The sequence below is a fragment of the Buteo buteo genome, chromosome 9 (assembly GCF_964188355.1).
Source record: "Buteo buteo chromosome 9, bButBut1.hap1.1, whole genome shotgun sequence".
NCBI classification, from domain to species: domain Eukaryota; kingdom Metazoa; phylum Chordata; class Aves; order Accipitriformes; family Accipitridae; genus Buteo; species Buteo buteo.
Genome location: NC_134179.1, coordinates 9,081,092 through 9,108,120, shown reverse-complemented (window position 1 = coordinate 9,108,120; position 27,029 = coordinate 9,081,092). Strand labels below are relative to the sequence as shown.

At 49.5% G+C, this 27,029-nt stretch overlaps 2 protein-coding genes across 2 annotated transcripts in view; both read right to left on the bottom strand.

The window, feature by feature from the left end:
* Window positions 1-1,205: 1,205 nt before the first annotated feature.
* The window catches only part of CFAP61 (cilia and flagella associated protein 61), a 120,940-nt gene continuing 95,116 nt past the window's right edge, over window positions 1,206-27,029 (bottom strand). The window contains exons 25-27 of the mRNA XM_075036764.1: window positions 12,727-12,817; window positions 9,747-9,918; window positions 1,206-1,246 (exon numbers count right to left, since the gene is read on the bottom strand). Of these exons, the coding sequence (XP_074892865.1) occupies window positions 1,227-1,246; window positions 9,747-9,918; window positions 12,727-12,817 (283 nt within the window). The 3' untranslated portion in view covers window positions 1,206-1,226. The remainder of the gene's footprint in view (window positions 1,247-9,746; window positions 9,919-12,726; window positions 12,818-27,029) is intronic.
* INSM1 (INSM transcriptional repressor 1) lies at window positions 5,544-7,521 on the bottom strand. The gene has a single exon (XM_075036765.1). The coding sequence runs from the start codon at window positions 7,504-7,506 to the stop codon at window positions 6,145-6,147; it is 1,362 nt and encodes a 453-aa protein (XP_074892866.1). The 5' UTR covers window positions 7,507-7,521; the 3' UTR covers window positions 5,544-6,144.

The window sequence follows — 27,029 nt, the reverse complement described above, 5'->3', positions numbered from 1 at the left end:
CTATAGATTATACATAACTTGTATGTATAATATATATGTTATATGTGCATACATATGTGCACCTATACATATACCTATGTATGTATGTATACATGTACATACACAACAGTGCATGATATAATGCATACTCTGTGCTCCATAATACACAAATTATGGCTACAAAGCTCATAAAAAATTATGTAAGACAATATTATTTCATTACATGAATATTGATAATGTATCAATAACAATATATAACGCATATATAATATTATGTACTGTATATAATGTATTATAATATGCATTCTGTAATAGGCAATATAATATATATATTTGATCATATAATAAACACTGATATAGGATGTGTAATATACACTCTACTACATATTATGAAGTATACTTATAATCTATATAAAATATACTGATATAAAAGGAATATAAATTATATATTTGTTTTACGTAGAATTGTAATTTATTAGGCATAATAAAGTGTGTGTGTGTGTGTGTGTGTGTAGAACAAAAATAAAATCAAACATTCCAGCTCAGCGGCCCATGCAGATGCACTGCACTTTCCTCAGTTTTTTCCTTTGAACTCTTAATTGCAATACATACAATTTACATATGAAAACCTGTAAAATTAGCAAAGAAAATGATGACTTGGTTCCTTATTCTGATAAATAAAACCCCATTCTGAGCTGAAGCGGAATCGTGCCCTTTACCCCCCCGTGGCTGTGACCACAGCCAGGGCGGCCGCCCGGCCACCCAAACCCCCTCCGTGGGCCGGCCTTACTGTCCCAGCAGCCCGGTGCGGCACAGGCAGAGTCTCTGCTCTGCTTCCAAACGCTTTTGCAAATCAACTTCCCGATCGCATGAGAAAAGGTTGAGAAAATCAAGTTTGTCGGAAGCTACGGTAGTCCTCAGGCCATGGGGTAAGGCATGTGGAGCACAGGAGACAAGGCAGGGAACCGCTTGGGCTTTACGCTCCCTCGCCTTCAAAGCTGCAAGGGGCTTTTATTATTATTTAAAAATAGCGATTCTTTTCCAAAAGTAACAGGTGATTTAATTGCAGCTGGCGGACAGCTGTTAAAAACAATGTCCAATTTACCGTAACGGGAGGATGCATTCCGTAAAGTGTCCCCATGCTGGTTCCCCTCCGCCGGAGCAGGGCCACATCTCCCCATGCCAGCGCCGTCGACGCAGCCGTGCCACCACCCTGCCGCAGCCACAGCGCTCGGCTCTGCCCGATGTCAGTCTCTCCCTGCCTGGACTGATGAGAAAGGCGAAATCAGAAGCTGGGGCCAGAATATTACTAGCATGTTTGTGCCTTTGCTAGACGCTATGTATCTTTTCAGCCACCCACTTAGATTAAATAAGACTTTTTTTAAAACAAGCCTGCCGGTGTCCTGCCCTGGAGCTTTTATCTGCAGGACAGCTCTGTGAAAGGAAAGGCCACGCTTGGCATGTCCATCTCGCTGATTAACATATCAAGTGTTTCCACGAGGCAGACCTTTGTTATGTGGATTGTAAACTAAATTTAATTAAAACCATTTAAAGCCGTAATGAGGCTTTTTATCTGCGTGGAAGGATTTGAGATGTTCGAATGCAATGTGCAAAATACAAGTAGTCTGGGCACCCTGCTCCTTCACCAAGGGCAGATGCCTGGGTGCCGCAGGTAACTCGTTGTACCATGCACCTGCAGTAGCCTCCCTGGCCCAAAACACCCGCCGGGACCCAGCACCCTCGCAGGCGGGTGATGGGACAGGAGGCATGTCGGCACCGCCAACGCACAGCACCCCGCATCACCCTGCAGCATCCCACAGCACCCCGCATCACCCTACGGCCCCACTGGGGACAGCCGGGCAGCAATGCCTGCGGCTCTGTGACCTGGTTTCCCACCCACCAGCACATTAAAAAGCGACATGAGTTTTGTAAAGAGGTTGGCATGGGGAAGAGGTCTGAAATCCAAAGCAAAAGCCCTGTCCCCGGCCCACTTCTGGGCTTGCCCCAGCCCCTGGGACATCTCCTCCCACCCACCCACCCGCCCAAGGAACAAACCAGAAGCCGCTCGGCGAGGCCAGGCTGCCTCCTCCCGCACAGCCAGCCTCCAAAACCTTGGGCTGTGCCCACTTGTGTTTGCCAGAGACCCCTCTGAGAGAGGCAGCCGATGGATGCACCTACTGTATTGATGGCTGCGAGCGACCGTGGTGCTGAGGATAGCAAAAATTGCCAAAAAAATCGCACTCGAGAAGCGGCATCACAGAGATCGCTCCTCCACTAGCGTCAGCGCTGACGCCGACGACAGGAAAAGCTCTTCCCAGCAACTTGCTAGCTCTGCGCCCACGGTTCAGTGATGGTGTTCGAGCTGCATTTTTCAGGATCCTGAAGGTTCCTGTAATTAATCTCCCTGGTTCCTTTCAGTTTGCAAACAATCTGTTTCAGACCGTGTGTTCAGCTCTTTGTGTGCTCAGGGAGGAGGAAGGCTGCAGCGGTTTGCAAACCGGGCAAACGTCTCTGCCCATGTGCAAAGAGAGTGAGCGACCGCTGTACCTGCGCGCCAACTGCCTCCAAGAACTGGAAATCGCATCACATTTGGGGTAGGATCAGCATTTTCCGTGGTGCCCAAACCTGCTCCTGCTGGATGCATTGAGAGGCATCAGCAAATTGATTTGTTAGCTGACAGCAGGAGGCTTTGTTTGCACAGCGCTGGCCGGCCTGCGCTGCCGGATGGCGAGAACATGGCACCGAAAAGGCAACACCTGCATTCCCAGAAGGCGCTGGTCGAGCTCCGGTTTCGGCCACACCGCTCAACGCTCGGCATATCCACCGACCTAGAAGTGGGTCTCACGGACACGGAGGTGGAGGCAGAGGAGAGCCGGGCTGCGGTCCCGCGTCGGGGCCCGGGCTGTGGGACAGCGCAGGGGAGCAGCAGCTCCGCGCTGGGGCAAGTTGGTGAGGGGTGGGGACAGATCCCTCCCCAAAATATTGCCCAAAGGAGGCTTGCTGTGAGCGGGTGGCTTTGTAACCCGTGGTGGTGGTGGTGGTGCGATGCCCTTCCCTTCCAGAGTCGCAAGAGACCTGAAATGGTGATGCTGAGCGCTCCCCGTAAAATCCCTGGGGCAGTTGGTGCCTCACGCGCGTTAACGTCCTTCTCCAAAGCTCTGCAGCAGTGCAGCCGATGAAAGGGGGGTGCAGTCTCTCTCTTGCTGTAGCCCAGTGACGCCAAAGGCGATTCCACTGTTTTACGGGATGTTTGTGAACAGACCCCAGTTTCCAACGTACTCCAGTTTCACCTCTCCTTACTCCCCAAAATACGAGCCTCCGCTAATCGCACTTCCCACTGCAAGGTATGTTCCCCTCAGCGGACGATGCAAAAGTGTGGGCGCCAATGGCTACCCTGACGGCTCCCTGCAAGCCTGGGACATTCTTCTGACCTCAACAGCTTTTAGCTGACTCCTACCGGGAGATGCATGAATTTACTTGACTATTGGGAAACCGATACCAGTATGAAGCAGTTGTTCTGTGGCCTGTCGGTGCCACAGGCTCAGAGCAAAGATTTCGGCAGGGGCACTGCTGTGAAGACGTGGATGGAGTCTCTGGGCCTCTCCGAAGGATGCGCTGGGCATCGGTCTGGAAACGGTGTCCAATGGCCCGAGAGGATGGCCACATGCATTGGCAAACTCCCCTCGGGGACCTCCTGCTTCGCATGAGCGGAGAGACCGGCCTGCCGGGCCCACAGACAGCTGTGACACACACTGGGTTGTGACAGCCCAGTAGCTGGGGCTTTCCAAGGCCAGGGAAGCCGGGAAAAGCAAAACCAGACTTCTTGCCAAGCACGTTTTGCTGCCTGTATCTCTCAGGCTGTTGAGGCCAGGTTCTCTTTTTCAGTGTATCAATTTACAGCTAAAACCACAGCTTCGCCTAAACCTGAAGTCAGTCCTGACAGAAGGAAGTCGGTTTCCTAGGAATCAAGGCAGCAGGAGCATACTGGCTCTGGTGCTTTTTAGCCTGACTGAACAAGAGGAAGAAAAAAAAAAAATCCTGCTCTAGAAAGATTTTCTTTCTCTAGAAGCTCTGCTGTATCAAAAAAATATTCAGACATGTCCTGGGAAGCTTCCCTGCAGGAAGCTCCAGAAGGCCACCTGCCTTTCCCACGGCAAAACAGCCGCGTCTCAGACAGGAGCCTTTAGGTGAGTGAAAGTGGCAGGAACAGGTTGGAAACCACTTCCAGCGAGCAACAGCCTCAAAGGCGTTATCTTCCCTGAGACGGAGCGTGCCAGAGCACCCCAGCCGAGACCTCTCAGCCCAGACTCAACCCTTAACACACCAGAAGGTGACAAGGTATTTGCATTCAGGGTTGCCAAGCAGAGCTGCGTGCTACAAGGTTGGCTCCGTGGCTTCTCCTGCTGGCTAAAGGGAGAGATCGTACGGCTGTGCTGCGGTACCTGTGAGAGGGGTTTCACTGACCCAGCATACATCTTCCCCACTTACACCGATACTATAGCAACTTTTGGAAACCAAAAACCATTTTTGGAAACCTTTTTGACCAAACCCACGCAACTCCCATGTGCAGACACAAGCCCTGGAGCACCTGCGCACACCAGGGCTGATGACCCCAAATTGCTGCCACTTCAAACGCTCCTAGGAGCAGGCACGTCCTACCTGAGCCCCACCGCGGGCTATGGGATGCAGCTGCCTCTCCCCTGGCAGGGTGAACCGGGGCGCTTTGCACCTTGTCTTCCCCCTGCCCCAGTCACTGCCCTGTGAGGCTTGTTCACACTTTGGTGTCTTCCCATATTCCGGAGGGGAGCCCCAGCACGCCCAGTTTGCCAAAACCCTGTAGCTATCGAAGGACGCCGCAGAAATCCCACCACAGGGCAGAGCGGGACCAGGTGTGATCAGGCTCTAGCCTTGAAACGAGGCATGCAAAAGCTTCGCCAAGTTTTCCACTTCTCCTTCAGAGGTGCTCCCCCTCCGCGTGTTTCCCCTGCAACACTGCCGGGGGAAGGTCCCTGGAAGCTCTACTGCAGCTCTTCCCCGCAGCCAGACCCAGAGCGCAGGGACGGTCTGCGCCCGGTGACGGCCGCAGGCGAGGGGCAGGGCTCAGGCTCCAGCCCGCAGCCGGTGCCCGCGGCGTGGGCTTCCGCGCAGCGGGGCAACCTTCCCCCGGGGACCGGACACACCTCACCCTGCTCTTCTCCCCCCTTTAATTCCTTTTTAATTAATCTCGTCAAAAGGTGCAGAGCAGGCTGGCGCCTAGCAGGGCACCCTGCCAGCTGAAGTCCAGAGCCTGGCTGCAGCCCCCCAGTTTCCCCCCCAGACCCCCCTCCCCCCGGGCCAGCCTGGCAGGGAGAAGCAGGAAGCAGCAGGGGCACGCTTGAATTTGAAAATATTTTATTTGAATAGTAAATAATTATACAGTTGAAACAGTTCTATCGAAGCACTCTATAAATAGCTAACAGTTAAGAAAATAATGTGTGTAGAAAAAGAGATTGCATCTAAAAGTAAGAGCTGTCAGTTGCACAGGATAAAATGGTTAAGATCGTGTGTTATTCTAGGTATAAAAGTTAAAACCTTTTTAGCAGATCCCTTTAGAAAAAAAAGATCTTCTAAAATGCACAGTGAAATGGCGGGCAGGGGAGACCAAAGAAAGCGCATTAGAATATCTGCGATCAAATAATATCAATCTTCATAATTAATATAAATAAATAACGAATAAATAACATAATTACTCAAACCAACATATACAGATAGTCAACTCATGAGCTACCTTAGTAAGGGCAAAACGAACGAGAACAGAAAGTTGGCATGTCACAGTTAAGGCAGTTTCTACAGCATTTTCTGGAGACCATCAACAGCAGAGTCAAGGCATTTGTGGCTATACTAAAGGGAATTCTCGTTTCTCCTCAAGCGGCTTGATCCGTTCACATTTATAAGAACCGAAACGAACGAACAAAACCCCAACAAAACCAAAAAAACCAACCAAATAAAAAAAGAGAGAGCGAGAGAGCGAGAGCGAGAGAGAGAGAGAGACCCCGGAAAGGTAAACGTAAAGCCAGATTCCAGCAGTTCACAAGCCATATTAAAGCTAATCGTGTGGCGAGTCCAAAGCGCAGCCCGCGGGACGGCTGGGGAGCGGGGCCGGGCCCCGGGAAGGCACGGGCGGCTCTAGCAGGCGGGGCGCAGCGGCACCTGCAGCAGGATGACCTGCCTGTTCTCGGAGGGGTGGCACTTGTTGATGTGCCGGGTGAGGCCGGGCGAGCTGTAGAAGGTGGCCGGGCAGTACTTGCAGGGGAAGACCTGGGCGGCGTGCAGGAGGCGGAGGTGCCGCTCCTGGCTGCTCTTGCTGGGGAAGGTCTCCCCGCAGACGGGGCAGAGCCGGCACTCGGCGGGCGGCGGGGCGGGCGGCTCCTCGGCGGCAGGCTCCGGGGCCGGGGCCGGGGCGGCGGCGGCGGCCGGGGCCGGGGCGGGGGCCGGGTGGCCCAGCAGGTGCTTGCGCAGGTAGGCCTGCCGGCGGAACCGCTTGGCGCAGCGGGGGCACTCGAAGAGCCCCTCCTCGGAGCCCGCCTCCGAGGCGCCGCCGGGGCTCGGCGTGTCCCGCTCGCTGCCGCTGCCGGCGGCCGCCTCCTTCGGCGGCTCCTCGGCCGGCGCCCTGCCCGCCTCGGGGCCGCCCTTGGCGGCGGGCGGGCGCGGCTTGTGCCAGCGGCGGTGGGAGGCGAGGTTGGCGGGGCAGGAGAAGACCTTGTCGCACTCGGGGCAGCGGTACTCCACCCGGACGATGCGGGAGCAGCGGTGCTGCGCCAGCGCGAAGGGGTCCCCGTACTCCTCCTTGCAGAGCTGGCATATGAACTCGCCCAGCGGCCGGGCGCAGCCGCCCCGCGCCTTGGCCGGCGCCTCCACCGGGCCCTCCTTGATGCGCAGCCCCAGCACGGGCGACGTGGTCACCTCGTCCTCGAAGGTCAGCTTGCGGATCGCCTTCGCCTTCTTGCCCGACGGGGCCTTCTGCCGGCCGGGCTCGGCGGCGCCCGGCGGGCGCTTGGCGGGCGGCGGGCGGCCCGAGGCGGGCGGCGCGGCCGGGGCGGGCGGCGCGGGGGCTCCGCCGGGAGCGGGGCCGGGGCCGGCGGCGTGGGCGGCGGGCGGCTCGGCGTGGCCGGCGGCGGCGGCCCAGAGCTTGAGCTCGGCCGGGGCGAAGAGGAGCGGGTCCATGGTGCCGGGCACGGCCGGGGCGGGGAAGGACTCGGCCGAGACGGGCGAGCCCAGGCTGAAGCCGCGCTCCAGGTACTTGTCCCTGCTGACGGGCCGCGTGGGGCTGTACAGCGCCTGCACGGCGGCATCGGGCGTCCCGAACGGCACCGGCGGCGGCGAGTCCCGCGGCGGCGGCAGCGGCGGGGCGGAGGGGCAGGCGGGCGGCGGGGCGCCGCCGGCGGCGGCGGGGAGCGGCGGGCCGGCGGCGGCCTCGCGGCAGCAGCGCGCCCGGTACGAGACTGGGGTGGGCCGCCGGCTGCGCTTCACCAGGAAGCCCCGGGGCATCTTCGCGCCGCCTCCGCGCCGGCGGCGGCCGCGGCGCACGCTCCTCGCTCTGCCCGCGGCGCGGCCGCCGCCGCCTTTAAGCGGGCCGGGGCCATTGTTCGGGCCGGCGGCGGCGGGGCGGGCCAATCAGCGGCGCCGCGGCGGGCGGCGGCGGCGGGCGGAGCGGGTGCACCTGAGCCCCCGCCCGCCCGCCCGCGCGCGCGGGGCCCCCGGCGGCGGCGGCGGCGGCACACGCCCGGCCCCGCCTCCCGCACGCCCCGCGCCGCCGCCCGGCCCGGCCCGGCACGCGCGGGCCTTTGTGTGCCGCCCCGCGGCGGGCGCTGCCTCCCCCGCCCGGGCCGGCACCGGCAGCGCGGGCGGCACGGGGCAGCGCGGGGGGTGCGGGGGGGGGGGAAACACAGGCGGCAGCCCCGCGCCCCACCCGCGGAGCTGTCCCCGCCGTTGTTTGCAGCCAGGAACGGGCTCGGCCCGCCGCAGCACCGCCCGCCGCCGGGGCCCGGCCGCCGGCCCGAGGGAACTCGGCGGGCAGGCTGCGGGGGGGGCGCGCCGGCACGGGGAGAGGGAAAGTTGGCGCAGGAGGAGGAGGAGGAAAGTCGCTTTTGTGGCGGGTGGCGGCTGGCGGCGGCGGGGAGGCTGCCGGCCGGGAAGGTGCCGGCGCGGCCCCTCGGTGCGGCGGGTGGGTTTTCGCCGCCGCCGCCGGCATCAGGTGCTAAAGGAAGGGTCTGGTCAAGCGGGGGAGAGCCGAGAGCGGGCGCGCCGGCCGGCGCCCCCAGCCCTGCCCCGCACCGTCCTGAAGGAAACGAACCCCGTGCTGTCGCGGGGCGCCGCGGCCAGCCTGGACGAGCGGGGACCCGGCTGCGGCCGGGCCGGTGCGGCTCGGGGCGGGCAGCGCCGCAGCCCCCGGGAGACCCCGCCCGGCGGTGACCTGTTACGCGCTGCGCTCGCCGCCCGGGCCGCCGGCGCGGAGCCGCGCCCGCCGGGGGGACCGGGGCCCGCAGGAGCCCCCCGCGGCTCGGCCTGAGTCCCCGGCAGAGCCGCCTGGATGGGGACGGCGGCAGCGGCGCGGCTCCCGGGTCTCCGTCGGACGCGCTACGCGCCGGGTGCGAGGCGAAGCAGCTGACACCGGGGCGAGACCCCCGCTCCCCCTTTTCCCGCATGCCACGGCAGGGCGTTAAGAGCCAACGCCGGCCCGCACGGCGGACGGGGACGCCGAGGATGCGCCCGGCGCTGCCCGGGGCGGCGTCTCCGGCGGGGCGGGGGGGATGACAACAGTGCCCGCTCCTCGGCGTGCGAGGGGGCAGCGGCGCCGAGAGCGGCCGGTCCCCGGCAGCGCGGCGGGCCCGCGGCAGGTGCAGCCGCGGCGGGGCGAGCACCGGGCCGCGGCCCCGCTCCCCCTTAACCCTTTGTCTGCGGCCCCGGCCCGCGTCCCAGCGCTGCGCGGCGGCCCACGCGGGAGTTTGCGCGGGGAGCTCCGCGCTGCGGCACGCGGGGGCGGGGGGGCGGCCGGGCCGCGCTGCTGCGCGCGTCGCAGGTGGTGGCACGGCGGGGGGGGGGGGGGCGAGCGGGGCCGCCCCCCGCTGCGAGCAGCCGGCCGGCCCCAGGGGTGCGTGCGGGCAGCGCCACCCCGTCGTGTCCCTCCCTCCCCACCCCCCACGGGTCCCGCGCGCCTTTGTGGGGGGCGGCGGGGCACGCGGGCGGCACGCGAGCGACCGCCGGCCCCCCCGCGCGGCCCCGCTCGCCGCCTTTGTGCGCCTCATTAGCATAAAGCTGCGCGACCCTCCCGGCGGGCGGCACAAAGGGGCGCGGAGAGCCCGGGGGCGGGAGGGGAGCGGGGAGCGCCCGGCACCGGGGGCCGCCGCTCTCCCCGGCACCCCGTCAGCGGGCCGGGCCGGGCCGGGCCGGGCCGCGGAGGGAAGGGAGGGGAGGGGGGGTGGGGCCGCCCTGCCCGCGCAGCCCCCCCCCGCCCGCCCGCCCGGTGGGACAGGCGGGGCGGGGCGGCCCGCTGTGCATTAGCATACAGCTGCGGGCCCGCCGGGCACGCGCCGCCGCTCCCGCCCCCCGTCGGGGCTGCACACCGAGAGCCCCCCCCCCGTGGGGGCTGCACACCGAGATCCCAACCCCCCCCACCACCCCCCGCCGTCGGGGCTGCACGCCGAGCCCCCACCCCCCCACACACCCCCCGGCGCGGCTTTACGAGAGCGGGAGGGCGCTGCCCGGCGGAACCGGCGCTGCCGTCTCACCTGCCGTCGGCGGGGGTCCGGCGCCGGCGGCCCCGGCCGGGGCGTACATGGGCAGGTGGGCGCGGTGGCGGCGCAGGTAGCGGAGGACGGGCTCCCGCAGCGGCGGCGGGCAGGGGCTCTGCTCCGCGGCGTCCTCCGGGGGCGGCTCGGCGGCGGGGGGCAGCCCGGGCACCTGCAAGGCAGAGCCGTCAGACGGCCGTCGCGGCGGCGCCCCGGGAAGGGCGCTCGCTCGGGGACGGGCACCCGCGCCGTCGAGTGCGGCGGCAGGGACCGAAAACGGCGCGAAAACGCGTCGGGGGCGAGAGGTGCGTGGCAGCGGGAGGGTGCGGAGCCGGCCAGGGGCGCTCCCCGCGGCTCGGGCGCGGCAGAGCCCCCGGCGCTGGGCTCTTCGGTGGCGCTGAGCCCCAGGCCCAGGCAGGCGGTGCCCCCCGGCCGGCAGCTGCTGCCAACCCCGGGAAGGCAGGGCGCGGGGTGCCGGCGGGCACGGCCACCGGCTCCAGGGGCTCCCCGCCTAACCGGCACCGCCACCTGAGAGCGCGGTGGCCGAGGCCGGTGGTTCTGGTGGCTAGCATCGCTCGGTCGTTTGTCCCTCCAGAATGAACCGTGCCGTGAACGGCCACGGATGCAACGTTGGCGTGGAACTGAACCGATGCCTTCGAAGGCGAGCGGGAACCGGTGGCAATGTCCGAGCTCTCGGCCGCGGCCTTCTCCCATAGCTTTCTAGTGCTCACCGGGGGAAACCGCCCCCCCCCCCCCGCTGCCTAACGTACTAGCTGCTTTTCACCGACTTCTCAGAGCAACCCCAGCTGCAATTTGAGAATCAGACCATTATTTCTTATTGAGGACAAGTGCCTTTTCTAGAAAATCTCGCGCTGCACATGTGTGCCCTCAGTTTGCTGTAATACTTCAACAGCTGATGTAGGTGCAAAAACCCAGCCCCGCCATCTGCATGTTTGCATAGCTGGAGCTCTGCATGCTGAAATAAACACATGTTTGTGATCCTGCGAAAGGGTAAACATTCCCCGCGCCACCGCTCGGCTTCCAGCGACAGGCAAGGGCATCCCGTGCTAGAGTCATGCATACATCAAGTGCAGCGTTGGGGTGACAATTTCAATATGCAGGCTAAAAACGTAGTCCCTGTCCCAGCTGTAGCTGCCTTTTCCACGCATGTATTACGACTAGTGAATGTCTCCATAAATACTGTCCCTGAATGCATGGGACCGATTTCCAGTTTCTGTGGAAACTGTAACCAGAACTGTCTGACTTCTGTGTATTGACGCTCACAGTTCTTAAACATCTCTTTCAAAGGTGTATTTTTCCCTCATTTTTACATTGCATTACTAGTTTATCTGCATGCTGAAGTGAGCTGGAATATGAGCAACAGGAAGCAAAGACAGTAGTCTCTTGCTCCGTATAGAAACACAGCCAGCCCTGAGGCATTTAAGATATATTCCATAAGCTCATGGTACCCACTATGTATTTGGCAACGTGCCTAGAAGGAACGACCAAGGAAAACATATAAACGTGACACTTAGTAAATACAGTTAAAATCATCGTGAAGAAGGTCCAGATAAAAATACAAAAAGTAAAGACAAATTTGCACTCAGATGCAGATACCACCATCTAAGTTCATGTAAGCAATTCTGACTCACAGAGGTGCTTTCGGACCGTTCAGCGAGACTATTTTAGTGTGTCAGGACTACTGCAACAAGAAAAGGGTAAGGCAAGGGAGTCTTTAATTTGTAGGATGCCAATTCCCCTTTCTCTAAAGTCGTTCACACTTACAGCCTGTGAAATGCAGTTGAATGATGGCAAGAAAAACACTTCTCATCAGGCCTCCCATTCTGCACCGAATTTCGTTTTGTGTTCTTTTTTAGATGTCTTCCAAGAGAATCTAAAATAAAACTGCACTGAGGCACTTTCTCTAACGTAACAATAGGAGGAAAATTGCATCGAGCCCTTCTGGGAGGAGGCAGGGGTCGAGCATTTGTGGGGCTACAGCTGTGACATATGACAGCACACCAGTTTGGGCCATGGAAATGGGTGGGCTACAGTCTACGCAACATCCCTTCCTTTTGTCACCCTGCCTCCATTTACAGTTGATTCTGCTTGTTTTCTGCACAGTTAAAAACTCTGTGAGCGAATACTTAAAAAATACTGCCGTCGCACGGAATTCCACTGCATTAAATAAAAGCAAAAGCAGCGTGAGGAAAGAGTGAATTGGTCGCAAGGAGTGGGTTGGGAGTATCAAGATCCAGCCTGTGAATTATGTTTGAGATCAGCCAGAAATTCATTGGGGGTGGGGGAGACAGTTCTTGGGGTTGTTGGAAATCTGCAGTTAGCAGTTCTTTTCATGGAGTGCAGCAGCAGGCTTTGGATTTTGAGCAGGCAAAGTTACAGGCTGCTGCGACTTTATGCCTCCGTTTACAGTACTAAGGCCAAAGCTGTAAACAGCATTAGCCAACATTTTAATTTCATCCTTATTCAGGAAATCCACTTGTCACTGAAAACGCCAGTTGCTTTCACTCTCACGGCTACAAAAGCCATTCCCTGTGGGTAGATGTTGAAAAATCTACTTCTTATAGGCCCAGCTGAGACAGGTTTAGGGTGGCCTATAGTGTATTCGTATTAGGAAACATTAATTAAAAAATGGGATAACTGAACAAATAAGCCTCCAGATTCTGCTGGGTAGTTATACTAAACCGCAAGTATAATGCAAAAATGCTGTGAAGGGAAACAAAGCAACTTAAAGGTCTACTGGCGAATTTGAAAATATGCCCAAATAATGAAGCTGAACAATATGCCGTACTTGGTGAACGCCCCACGCCGCTGTGAGGTATAGGAGCTGCTCAGGTTTCCCAGAGGAAATAGCTAAACAGAAACATAAAGCTTTAGGAGAAAGATGGGAGAAAAAACCAAAGTGAACAACACTAACAAATTACCTAAATAATAAAATGCACTTGCCAGTCATTTTTCTTACCTGTTCCGACATCAGGATTTGGCGCAGTTCCTCCTTGAGATCAATAAACCGATCGTGATAGATGGCCATGGACCAAGGTTCCCTGAAGTAGCTGGTTAAAAAAGAAGAAATTTAGTTATCTTGTGAACCTCTCATTAACCACTAATAAAGTATTTACCTGCTTTTTTGCCTTTATAAATTACAGTTCTGGACCCATCATGATCATTTGTTCATAAAATGCCTCCCGTAACAGCATGGTCAATCAATTCTTTTAATGGATGTTCCTGATGTACAGCCAGCTTCAGTAATTACATTTAAAGTGGCTTAATTCAGAGCTGTGGCAAGACCCAGTGAAGAATCCTGATTTTATCAGAATTTAAAAGCCTGAAGACCTGTAAAGAACGGTGTCTCCATTATCTGTCCTCATTTGAGAAAAGCAGATTGCAGGATTAACTGAACTGCTGCATAAACAAATTAAATTTGTGTAGACAATGACACAAATGTTGTTCATCATTAAGGTTTCTGGATTAATAAAGGCCAGAAAAACAGGCCACCACAGTGTTGCAATATGTTCTTTGCACTAGTACGCTTGAAGCTAAATGGAACCTATTCTAGGAGGAAGCTCTTGTAACTTTTTCTTTCAGTGACAGCATTCATGACAGCATTCTTCTGTGAAAAAGGAGTAAAAAGATGGAGAGGACATGACTCAATGTAGAACCTCAAGGCTGTAAATATAACTGGAGGCAGCTAGATTACAAAGCTGTGATTTATTTCTCCTTCCTCTATAATGAAAAATAATTTTTACGGCTTCAGTGAGATGCTCTGTGTGTAATTCTTGCTAATGCTAACTGGAGTCAGGAGGCGCACCGTGTTCATCCCAGTAATGACTGAACAGATATCAGCAAGGGCACTGGGGCACCCAGGAAGTTTTAAGATGGGTGCATTTGTGTGGCTGCGACCAATGTTCTCGTCTTTGGAATGGCAGCAGCGTGCTTGGTGCTGCTGTCAGGAATACATGTACGCTATCACTTGATTCAGTTGTATGGTCTTTAAATGAACACCTGGACAAAGCAACTTAAAAGGCACTACACAAGTTTAATAATTCTGACATACCTGTCTACAGAAAACTAACGTGCAGTTTCCTTTTTGCAGAAGATTTTCTTTTCATTAATGTCAAATGGCAGGATTTCCCCTCTCCCACTCTTTGAATGAAACTTCAGCTCTCACTAACACCCTGCACAATTAGTGACACTTTGTGCACCTGGCAGAACTTTGCTGGGTTTTTTTTACATACTTATCCCATCATAAGCTCTCTTCCCCCTTCCCACTGTGCCCCTTCATCTGCGTTTCTCTTTGTATCACAGGCTGGCTGGGGCTGCCTCTCCTAGATTTGCACAGTGTCCAGCACAGCGGGGCGCTCTCCGATAGATGTTTTCACAGTATAAATATTTATTGACACTACTACAAATACTGTGTTCTTGCTACAGTAAGTGCTGCCCAGCCTTGGAGTCTCTGGTAGCACGTTACCATGACTGATGCTACCCATTCATTTGGATATGAGATGTTAGAAAACATCAGCTCAGCTTTAAGTATCTTTAAGTGATTATATACCTACAGCATGTGCAGAAAGCTAGAGAAGAACAGGATATCCCATAAATATTTAAAAAAACTTCAGTTTCAGAAGAAAACCCCCACCCAACACAAACCTTTAACTCAATGCTGATATTAGATAGCAAAGCAGGGAAAAGGGGGGTGTTATACAAGAACACATTAAGATAATTAAAGATTCTCTGTTTTTACTGATGTGCCCTGCTAAAAGCCATGTTCCACTGGCCAAACATTTTGTTTTCAAGCTGGCATCTTAATTTTAATTCTAACCCTGATAAGGGGATTTCATCCCTTGATTGAGGCACATCTTCCAACTGCCTTACCTTGGTTAAGTTGTTCACCTACCTCACTGAGATGTTAAGTGATGTTTATAAAATGTTTCAGGGATGCTACACATTACTGCTACTGTTACCAACTCAGTCCATAACTGCGTTTTTAACTGTTCCCGTCAATATTCACAGATTTGGAGCTCAAAACCTGCGATGTGTCACCCAGTTCGCAACACTTGATGCAAATAAAATGCCCTTTATGGGGAATGGAGAATGTCTTGTCTGTATTTTCTAGATAAGCTGCCAAAAGGAGCTACCAGTGAACAACATTTACTCCCAGATTCCCTTTACTTCCCTTCACCTGAAGAAATGTAACCACTAAAGGCAATTTAAAGATCCGCTTTACAGAAACAATTCACTTGCTTTGCTGGCTCTGTGTTTTTATCTATCTATCTTTTCAGTTAGAATCACCTTTCTGAAGGGGCACATGGTGTTTCTGAGAAAGCAGATCTACATATGGCTGCTAAAGGGAAGTTTAATAATGAAAAAAACCATTTGAAGCCAAACCAACAAGTTGACTTTCTGAGGCTCATTCTGAATTTTATTACCACTTCAGCAGCAGTCCCTCAGGGCAAGCTGTAGAAGGCTTGAAAGTATAATGCTCTTCAGTATACAAGATGAAGCTGGCATGCTACCAACAGAGGCTCAAAGGCTCCTCAACTATCATGAGAACGGCATCTGCCACATGTGTTTGCACCATTTAGTCTTTCATAACCTGCCAGACTGATCAGGCTAAATATGTACAAGATGACAATGTTTGCCAGGAGCATAACGGGTTTTCAAACTTGGTCACTTCCTAATGGGGATCCCCTGCTGGCAGACTTTTATATCGACAGAAGCTATCATGGGAAGGCATTTGTAACGAGATGGGATGAAATGGTCTCCTTTTGAAGACAATAAGCGACATCCTTTTTGTTGCTAGGAAGCTGGTCTCGCCTTTCATTGACAAACAATATTTAAAGTCTGTTCTGCCTCATTTGTGATGTGTAGCCTACATTAGATGAAAGGGAAGAAGGAGGAAAATATTTAGTGGCGTCCTGTACAAAAGACAGGGAATCTTTCCCTTTTCAAGAGATACAGCATTAAGTAAAATGGACAAAGTTGGCCGCTGCTAGCAAGCAAAAATGGAGTATGCATGCGCATGGCTTTCCATCTGAGAGCTATCTGTATTTATTCTCCATTTCATTTGCAACTACACACCACTTTAGGAGAACAAGGCTTCTGCCTCCGTGAAAGCTAATTCTGAAGCTGCCGTACATCTGTGGTGTGTCCTGGCACTCTAAAGCAGAAGCAGCGAGGACCCGACACTGACCTCTGGCAGTGTTTCTGCCATCTAAGTCAGGTCTAACAGCATGAGATATATCACTGACAGCAAGATGTTAAGGCCAGAAAATCTTAAAAATGGAATGAAAAACCTTCAAAGTAACACAGTCTGTTTGTACAACAACAAAACAAAAAGCAAGATATAAAGTTAGAAAAAATCATCAATAACTGAAATTTTTATAAATAATTTTAAATCCCATGACAAGAAAGTAATGGCGGAAAGGTGAAGACCAGCTCTGTAGAGTGGGCTTACCCACTCTGGTAGACCTAACCTTTTATCATTCACAAGCTTGGCATAACTGTACTACTCATATAGATCAGTTTTATCACACCACTGCAACGTTTTCCAGACTTCTGTACATCAGGCGGAAAACGTGAAAATGAAGCAAAGCGAGGCCCAAATAATTTCCACTTATATTATTAAAGATGGGCTTCTGAGGACCATTGTTGATTTTGTCTTTATGCATTTCATATTGGGTGCTTTTCTTGGAAAATCTCAGCTGAAATCCTCTCCCGCAAAAAAAAAAAAAAAAAAATCACTGGTTGAAAGAGAAACTGAAAGCAGTGATATGAATGTATCAAACATGGCAAAAAAACCAGAAACCAATTTTTAAAAAAGGTTTGATTTTCTCATTCCTCTTAATGTGAAAGTAAATCTCATTATTACAGCCTGAAAAAATGGCATTTTCTTTTTAATACGAGGATTGTAATATGTTTTTAATTACTTTCATTCCTTTTCCTGCTGCTTCCATGAGCTTGATGACAGCAGAGATAACCAGTTCCACAATGGACAGGCCTGTAGGCACACCTTATGCAGTGGGAATGCAGAGCCCACGGCACATTAAACTACATGGAATAATCCCTCCCTGCAGGTGAGCTTATCAAATTACCAGAGCGCGTGTGCACGCCGAGACCGAGCACAGAATCCAGTTAAGGGAATTTAAACTGCAGCCCTAAGCAGCCGGCACTCGCTGCTGCCTCACCTGTGCTCCCGGTGACTTCTCTGCTGTGAGACCAGGACAAAGTGGGGGATTTTCAGAAGCTTGAAGGGCAGGTGGGTACCCGTTCCTTGTGACGATGCCTTTGAAAAATCCCTCCACAAACTACTGGCATGTTATTAACTACAGATTTTGAGGATGCTCTGTCTGTCAGTGTTCTTTTGCTACTCAGAGCTTTTATGGAAACAATAACAAAACCAAATTCAATTCCTTGCATCCCTGCTACCCCCACTCTTTGACCGACACACATAAACTCGGAGGAAACAACTAAGTTCAGGAACTGGGACAATCTATGAAGTGGTTTGAATCTGTTTGCAACTTTTGTTAAATGTCTCTAAATGAACGTTAATACAGATCTGTCGAAATCATGTTCATTTCTTCACAAAGCGGTCTACAATTCACTAGTGACCTGCCTTACGTCCCATTAAACTCAGTGGGACTCTGGTCACCAGACTTGTATCTTCCATCATCCAGCACTGTACGCATATGCAGAGCAGCACACATTTTTTTAGTCCACAATACAAACCAGAGTCATTGATAAACTTAATCTCCTGTTAATCTCTAAGTAGAGTCTCCTTTCCTCTCTGTAGCTTCCCATGTTTAGTACAACACAATGAATTTTCAAGCTGGATGTCCATTTTTCTGGGTTTAAATTTCTTTTTTTAAAAGAAACGTAATGCTTGAAATGCAAAATCTGCAGGCTCTATCAGCTACATCTGGAAGATACTCTGTCAGTTCTCAAATACTCAGACCTCAGAATATTCAAAGTCATTCCTTAGCACGTTTGGATTCATTACACTTGAATGGCTTTGGCGGTTTATGGAAGCAGAGTTCCTCATTGGTGCTTTTGGCACATGGCGGAAAAAACTACACAAATGCTGGTGTGCTTTTCCTGCAGTATACCTCATTCTTTCTTGTCTTTGCCACTACCTAGGCAGTAAGAAGAAAGCTGCTGCTATTACAAACACCATGAATCAAACCAGAAGGACAAACACAGATGAAATTGAAGCAGCTGGTCAGCTGACACAGGCTCAAGTGTAATACAGTTATGCCAGGAGTGCCTATGAAGAGCAGGGAATTCCACTTCCCGGAGTGGGGAGAGGAAAGTACTGCAGTGGGCTGGGATGCAATGCAATTTTAATTTCCAGGTCATTCTGACATTTCTTCCCAAACACAGTTTGGAGAAAAGACTTTCGTTTATCTGCAACACAAGTGCATGTAAGAAGAAATGTCCCATCTTGCCAGGAAAAGAGAAGATGCGTTGTTTTGGGTACAATATATGGATGTTTTTAAGACTCTTAATTACAAAGATACTGGGATTCCAGTAAAAGATGTAGAGTATTTCCAGATATACCTTGCATAGCTGGACCAGGAATCATAAAGTGTAAATTTAAAGACAATAAAACCACTGAGCATTTCCTGCTAAATATCATCTGACCAATTGTTTTGAAAGACAGCTTGTTTATGTAGGTAAAAAGCAAGACTAATTTGTGTAAAATCCCATAAAGCACCACCTGAAAGCATTGTTCTTAATCACAAAGAACAGAAAATGTTCTCTGGTTTGTAATTTCTTAAAATTCACTTACAGCTGCTGAACAATCAAGCGAATGTTGAACCAACAGCGTGACTGTAGCAAGAAAGCTATTTAACTCCTTACTCTATAGTTCTACTCACTGAACACCTGTTTGTCCATGCATTTTAGTCACTCCTGTTAAATTCATTAATCTAGGAGACTCTGTTACTGCTCTGAGCCAGTAATTAGTAAAATCAATAGTCTTATGGACAAGCCAATCTGTGATTTACTTCTTTGGGCTGATTTACAAAATAAAGATAGTGTTCACTAATTTATAGGCTGACATTTCTTTTGTAGTTTTTGATAAGTAAATCATAGAAAGGAAGCCTGTGCTTTTTTACCACTTTTAACAGAACTATGACCAAACCCACAATGTCTTTTCTTTTGAAGAGAACTGGTTTAAAACCTGTGGTTTACAAAACCCTTTTTTCTGTAGCTGCAATAGCAAAACGTAGTGCAGTGCAACTGATGTTGCAGTTCTTGCTCAAGAAAAATGGCCACTGAATCCAGACATTGTCGAGGACAATACTGATCCCACTGAGCCCAGTCCAAAACCTCACTGGGGCTACTGCAGAGACCTGCTGGCTTCAGGGGGATGTGGGTCATGGTTTACACTATGTATTGCTTGCCAGCATCTTCACTTTGCAAATGCCAGTTATCCATCATGACTGATAAATCATTTCTGTTTTCTGCATTTTTAATATCCTTGAAATTTTACATTAAATTGCCATTTCAGAAAGCACATCTTAGCAATACTCACTTCACATTGAGATACTGCAGTCCTTTCCTATTCTAAGTATCCTCCAGAGATATTCTCCATTATTACAGCACTGGAATTTGGTAAAGTTTAGATACTTCGAAAGATAGTAGCAGTTATTGTATAGCTGATTCCCACTGAACTGCTCTTTAAACTTTCTAAACTCTGTGCTCTTTAAAATTGATACAAAAACATTACTGTCTGCTCTTTTTAGGAGGAAATTATGGCTGACCCTGAAATAAGTTTTTTTGCATTTTTTCACATAGTACTATTTCACACATAATGTGTTATGAAAAACAATTAAAAGGAAATTAAATCTGATGCACAAAATGAACAAATATGCTGTGTGCAGTGGTATGATTGCTTTTCTGCAATTACTTGTTTATGAATTCAGAGTTCAATCATTCATAATGGTTTGCATAATTATTAATATGAATCAGCAAGGTTCGACTGCAAATTAATGTGGTAAGATTCAGTTGACTAGCCTTTACTCACTAATTTGGACGTGGTGTTTCTTAGTAACGTAGTTCTTCATTAGCAAGTTAGCTGCTCCTTAAAAACTACATTAATATATAGAAATCTAAAGCCACCTGAAGGGGTCTACCATTTATATTGATTTGCTACGTAAGTACAGCTTTACCAGTGCACCTTGGGGTTAGCATTTAATTCTGGCAGGAAAAAAGCTGTTAGTGCTTTGATATCCCTTTATGTGTTCCTCCTTCCTTATTCTGTCTCTCTCATGATTAAAAAGCACACAAATTTTCCTCTAATTAGGCTGTAAAGTGTACTGAGTAGCATTAGTCCCTCTCAGCCATGCTCACTACCTGCCGCATTTCCTTTCTGTTTTTTTTTATCCCTGCAGAAAATAAGTCTCACCATCTGCATGATGAACAAAAGCCTAAGGTGGAATCCCTTAAGTGTAATCATGGTGTGCTAATGGTATGGGATCCGGCAAATTCCAGACAGCATTGTATTCTAGTATTTCTCTTAATGAACAGTCACTCTTCATTTTTGAAAGTCTGGTTTAAAACCAGCTTTTCTGTGTAGCATGCATTTTGTGTGTAAATAATCACTGATTATCCAGGCTATAAGTAATAAATTTGTATCTTTACCTGGTCCTTTTAAAAATAATACTGAAAACATCAAATGTTCTTCTTTTTCCTATTGTTTTGTTATATTGTGAGATTTATTAGAGTTGCATCAATAAACAGTCCAGTGTGGTGTTTCTGCTTAAACTCTCATTAAATGACACTGCTTAATAAATCACTTTTAGCCTAATGTAAACAGTACTATGATCTGTGAACTGAACTTAAGTGGAAAAGATCTAAATGGTTACTTTCAAATAAGTAAATGTTGTTCATACCACTCAAAATATTTTTGAGCATTTAGCTTGTACAGCTAATACGAAAAATGTAGTGAGAACATAAATGGCAAGGTTTGAAGAGAACAGCTAAGGGTAACATTCAGTGATACTATTCACTTTTAAAGCTTCTGGGTGGAATTTTCTAAAGCATCTTAGTTTAAGGGAGTTTGACTGCCTTCCTGCATTTCTGATGCATGTTTGGCAGCCTTGTGTCTTACTGCATATCAGTACCTGTTGCTGTTGAAGCTGTGCCACTTTGTGTGGAGCATTCCTTATTTTTTTCAGGGTGTTTAGGCTCTTGGACAGCAACACCCACCACAGCCAGGCTGCATGCAGATCTTCTAACAGTTATCTGGGGTGGATCACCACAGATCTATGCATGTGTAAGTTGCCTGTTCCCTTCATATGTGAGCAGTGAATCCTATCTTCTATTCTGGCACTGGGGAAAAAAATTCCTTTGTCACTACCTTTCAGCAAAGTCCCTGGTACTTTTTGTCCCATGATAAGTATTGCCAGAGTCGTAAGCCACACTCCCAACTCCTACTTGCCAAAGAGCCTCTGGTTAATGTCTGCCAATGGGGGCTTCTCTCTATGGACCTGGCCCCTCATATCAGCAGTCCCCAAACAGACCTTTGTAGCTTGGTGGATGTATAAACCCCAACTCTGGAGAACCCCAATGCCTGCAAGGGAAATGTGGCACTCAGAGTGCACCTGCATCTTGCTGCAAATAGCTTTGCTATCATGCGACAAACATATGCTCCTCATGGTGCTACTTGAGGCCACTATCCAGGGTAGACAAATTGTCAATGAGTAAGACAAGCCCTTAAAATGCTGGAAACTAAGTTATTTAAAAAAAAAAAAAAAAGTAACAAAGTCTTTCTGAGCTCAGCTTGGATGAGTGTGCCTGTAAGGTTTCTCTGCTAATCATCCTTTAAAATACATCCTGCCTTCTCAGACTCCTTCACAGGACTGACCCTCTAACAGACCTGAGCTCTTAGCTGGGAAGCCTACATGTATGTACAGCAAAATCTGAATGTCCAGCCTGTGTGCACCAAGATGGCTCCATGATGCAAGCTGAACCGTAGTAAGTACAGATGACTAAAAGCACATTTCCGGTAAGAACTAAATATAAATACAATATAAATAGAGCACTTTACTCTGTGCTATGTGTTATTCAAAACACTTTGATTGCTACACCATGCATTAGTCTATCAGCATGCTTTACAAATTGTTAAATAACAGAAGTGCTTAACATAGAGCATCTTACTAACTTCAGCATTACACAGAGAGTAAACTTGGTGAATAAGTATGACAAGAAACTTGAGAAGGGGATGGCTGAGCAACACAACATTTCGGAGGGTGCCTTTTAGAAACTGATTGGCATAATGATGTTGCCTCTGACGGGACACTTCATCACTGTCAGCCCAATTCTGTGCCTTTCCGCAAGTGATGCTGCCTTTGCTGCACTCACTGTCATGCAACAGTGGTACTCCTTTGCTTCGTCATCAGTATTACTGCCCCATTAATGTGATGCAACCAGCATCTTCTGTAGGTCATGACTGAAAACAAGTTCATTAATACAGTATTACAAAATCCAAAGTAAGAAAACCACTCACACCTAATTTGATAAATAAGCTACTTAAGATTTTAGAAACTAGTGAATAGATTTTTATGCATTGTGTTAGTAGATTTGGCTTTCATTAATGTCAAATGAAGCCTACATGAAACACTTCGACCTCATATTAAAGGCATGATGCCAGTGAGCATCCATTTGGTTGCCAAGTATCAGGAGACCCCTCTAATTATCTGTTTTGTACTTAAGATGCAGCAGAGGGAGATTCCACCGCTCTGTGGACGTGTTCCATAACTTGGCAACTGCCTTAGACTTGCCTTCATCTTGGGAGAATACAAAAGGGTGTAACTGGCTGGTTACATTCCTCCTTTGTGAAGCAGCATGGAGCACTGATGACCAGTAACAAATCTGTAAGCTTAAAAATTAAAAATAAAAGAAAAAATATTTTGGACCCCTCTCCCCACCCCCTGCTTTTATCTGCTGCTAGGGCAATAGAAAGAATTTGAAGGCTTTCAGGCAAGCACTGGAGACCTCTGAGGGAAGGGAAGGAGTGTGGTACAGGAGACACTTCCTATGAAACCTACAGGAATTTGCTTTCTTCTTCCTTCAAGAGAAGTCTTCCCTCTTGGAAAGAGCCTCACTCTTGGGTGCTCAAATTCCAGTTGAGCTTTTCTGAGACACAACCTTCTAGTGGAAGGTGTCCCTGCCCATGGCAGGGGGGTTGAAACTAGATGATCTTTAAGGCCCCTTCCAAGCCAAACCATTCTATGATTCCATGATTATGGGAAATGAATAAAAATTGCAGAATCTCCTTCCTAAAGTGGATTCCAAATCTAGGAAATAATGCTGTTAAATTTCCAGGTGACATAAAAGGTTTGTATACAAAATCCTCGGCTTTAGGATACTGTATCTTTGGTTCCTACGGTTTTGCCTGCCCTGACATCAGACAACTGCATCGTAAGACCTCTCTGCTCAGGAACATAATGGCTGAAGGCCCAGATGGAGTGAGTACACCTACTGCAGTGGCATGAGACAGATGGAAGGGTGACCATCGCTGACGGCAATGGTGCCTTTTTCTTGTAGCACAATGACAAGTGAGGATGAGACTTTTCTTGGTCAGTAAATATTGCCTGTCCAAGGCCTTGACAATTTGCCCAGTAGACCTTGGCATCCTATAAAACAGTCAGAGGGATGAAGTGCTTCCCACTGTGGTGCAGTCAGAAGAGACAGCTGCCTGACTGGATGTGGTCATCTTCTGGCTTAACAGCCTATTTCCTCAGCTGTTGTTTGCATAGGTAGAAAGAAAAACATTGGCTCTTAAATTCGTGTTTAGCTAAGTAATGAACTGAGCCCGCTCAGATGCTGCTCTGAATTAAGCTGGAGTACCTAACACCTATGAGAATCAGGCCCAAATATGGCTGCAGAAGCTTAACTATAGGCAATTATTTTTGAAAAAGACTAATATCTGTTGTTATCACATTAGTATCTATATCACTGGGATCACAGCTAAGGCATCTAGGCATTCTGAGGAGCATATTTTTTAACTGTGCAGTTGTAGAGTTGCACCAAGACCTCCTTTAAAAATGTCCATAGTCCCTGTCTGCTAAAGGAGAAGGGAAAAGAAACTTTAAAACTCTTTAGTTCCATCAGATACAGTGTTGGCTGGTTTAACTATGAGAGCTAAAAGCATTGTTTCTCTGAAAAAAAAAATAATTCAAAAGCATTTGAGGCTTTCAGTGAGCTGTGAAAATACTGTAATATGGAGGAGGACTATCTAACTCACTAAAAGCTTACACTCTCAAGTGCGCTAGTGTATTTTGTAGCTGATATACTGTGGCAATACACTCAGATGATTTTATGCTGGTTTTTTCGGTTACTGCTTGCTAGGCTGATAAATTTATGAACTTAAAGTCTTAAAGGGCAGCAGTCTGAATACACATAACCAGTATTAGTGTGACTGGGGGCATCAGACTGTTGGTCCTGCAAATCTAGGGGCTGAGGGCTTCCTTCCCTGGCACGGGACTAGGCTGGGACTGCAGCCACTGGTGGACCCCTCTGACCTGCACCAGGGGTAGGGCGATGCATGCCCACCAGCCTGCTTAGCTTCCTCCACAACATACATTTACTGTAGGACGAAGGGAGGAGGTGAGAAGTGACTTCAATCTTTCATTTGCTTGTGGGTCAAGTCCTGCAGCTTTTAATCATGTTGAGATCTCATACTGAGATCAATGGAACTTTTCTCTCAACAAAAGGAAATGTTATTTATCTCATTATTACCATTAGTTGGTGTTTCACACACACAACCAGAAGGGGTTACTTCTTCCAAGTTAGCTGAATCTTGAGGGCCTGTTGTTCATGCTAATTTGAAAATAGCACTGGCACACTATGGTCAGGAAATCCGGTATCATGGGGTTAACTTTCAGCCCTTATACCAAACGCAAATCAGTGAGGAAATTCATTGCTAGGTGCAGTTTCTAATTATTTAAAAGATAATTTGCATGCTACACAGAAATAAATTAGCTCCCAGGTGACAGCTGTTCCACTGTGTCCATTCCTGGAACTAGATGCCATGCTGGGAAATCTAAATGCAGACCAAAAGATTAAAACATTGTACTTTCTTGCCTTATAGGAAGGCCCTCCCCAAAATAGAGGCATAAAGAAGGGAGGAGGGGAATGAATGTCTCAAACCAGCAAGTTTAGCAACTTAACTAACAAACCATAACATTCTCACAGTCCCACACTAAGGGCATTTCACATCTTGCTAGAAGATACTGCAAGTGGATGTAAGTGTAATGTGTCTAGTTTAAAAGGATTTTTTTAAAGTCAAAGGGAGAAATTCAGTCCTAACATCAGGTTTGCATTCACACAGTCACGTGAGATCATTATAGACCATGTGAACACCACCCAAAACAGTTTTTCTTCTTTTTATCACACACATAGAAATCAATTAATGTGTTTTCATATTCCTTGCTAAAAGAAGACCAGACACCACTTTTTATCTACGCACAAGACTCAAGACAATCTTTATCTCTCAAGAGATGCTAAACCATTTTTCGGTTTAATGGTTTTCTAATAGGTAGTATTCTCATGGCTAGGTGTTAAACACTGTATATTGTATATTGCACATATACACATGTACATTGTATATAACATGGTATTATGTGGACGTATATGTATTGTATATATGATATTATTTATGATGAGACTACATTATATTGCCAGCCTTTTTTCGTTGCTCTACCTCCTGAAAGAAGCAATTTCCTGTGCCAGTTTGCTTTGTGCTAGGACTGTAGGTGAAGATTACAGGCAGTGTGCTTCCTCTTCTCACTGTCTCTTCCTTTTCTCACTAGTCCTTTAACTCTGCCTTGGCTTACTGCAAAGGACTTTACTGCAGTGAGTTGCTCTTCTGTCTCCCACCTGGTAAACTAGCTAGAGAATCCATCCTCCTCGTAGTATAGACACTTGTAACAGAAATACCAAGACTGATATGAATGGAAGTGTACGTGTGTGTGCATGCATGTGTGTGAAAGCACCAGAAGAAACAAGCGAGAAAGGATTAAAGAACAGCCTATGTTAATTGCTACAGAGCAACATATGTGATTTCATTCAAATGACCAAAGAGCAAGAAAAGGAGGAACAAACCTATCTAAAGATAAGGTATAAAGAAGACAAAAAACAGAACTGGAGGCAATAAAGTAACCAGATAAGAAAAACCTGGCAACCATAACTCAGGAATTTTGCCATGGGCTAACGTGGGGTGAGATAAAATAATGAGGCAAAAGATCCCAAACAACATCCACATCTAAAGGCTGTAAAAGACAAGTCCAAAATTAGTTCATCATTACTAATTAAGAAGAGCTCAAGAGATGTGATGAGGACCTGGTAAGTGGTGTCCCCTGTGTGGCACACTAGTGATCCTGGCCAGACCACCCAGTCATGCAGGTCGTGGTGCCTGTGAGTATGTGGATGCAAGAGAGCCCTGACCTTGCACAACTTCAGATCCTGGTAAGCAAAGACCAGTTAAGATACAAGCAGTCTTGCAGGAGCTGATGACTCCCTCAGTGAGTGTATATCCTGCCATCAGAGAAAACTGCACTTCTTACTCTTACAGCGTTGACTGGCCTGACTCATCCTATTAACAGATCATCACTGGGATCCTCATCTCTCCTCAGATTTTTAAAATCTCTGTGGATGTTTAGAACTTGATCTTACTTGTAATCCCCTGATCAGTGCACCATGTGGGTATCCTATCACAATCATGAGAGCAAGGGAGGCTAATACATTCTCAATTTCTCTCATGAAGAAATAAGCTGTCCGTTCAGAAAGTTAATGTCTCACCTCTTTGAAATCTGTGTGCGTAGCTATCAAGACTGCAGGTAAGTGCAGCTGCACTGAGGTCCTCGGGCTGGGCTACACGCTCAACATGCAGCAACAGAGAAAAAGGGAACAAATGCTGGTTTTGTCAAGGTCAGGAAAACACTGCTACCTGTGTTGCAGGTGGAAATCCCAAAGCAAGGTGATTTATTCTTCCAGATGTTGATACTGGTGTGAAACTTGCTAGTACATACAACAGCTGACACTGTAACCACATCTGGGCAAACAACAAAGGCATAAGTGTCTGGCAACATTTGTGGTTCATAGAAAAGATTACGTCACAGCTGTGTTTGCATATTGTAACACCATGAAAAAGACTGATGATACCTTGCCACAACCTGAGTATCGAGTTTCTTCCAGTGCTCAAAATGTATTAGCTGATCAGCCTCAGCTGTGACAAGGAAAGAAAATTATCTGCCGTTTTAA

Bases quoted from the DNA above. Each gene is read 5' to 3' on its own strand.
- INSM1 (XM_075036765.1), bottom strand. From the start codon at position 7,506: ATGCCCCGGGGCTTCCTGGTGAAGCGCAGCCGGCGGCCCACCCCAGTC.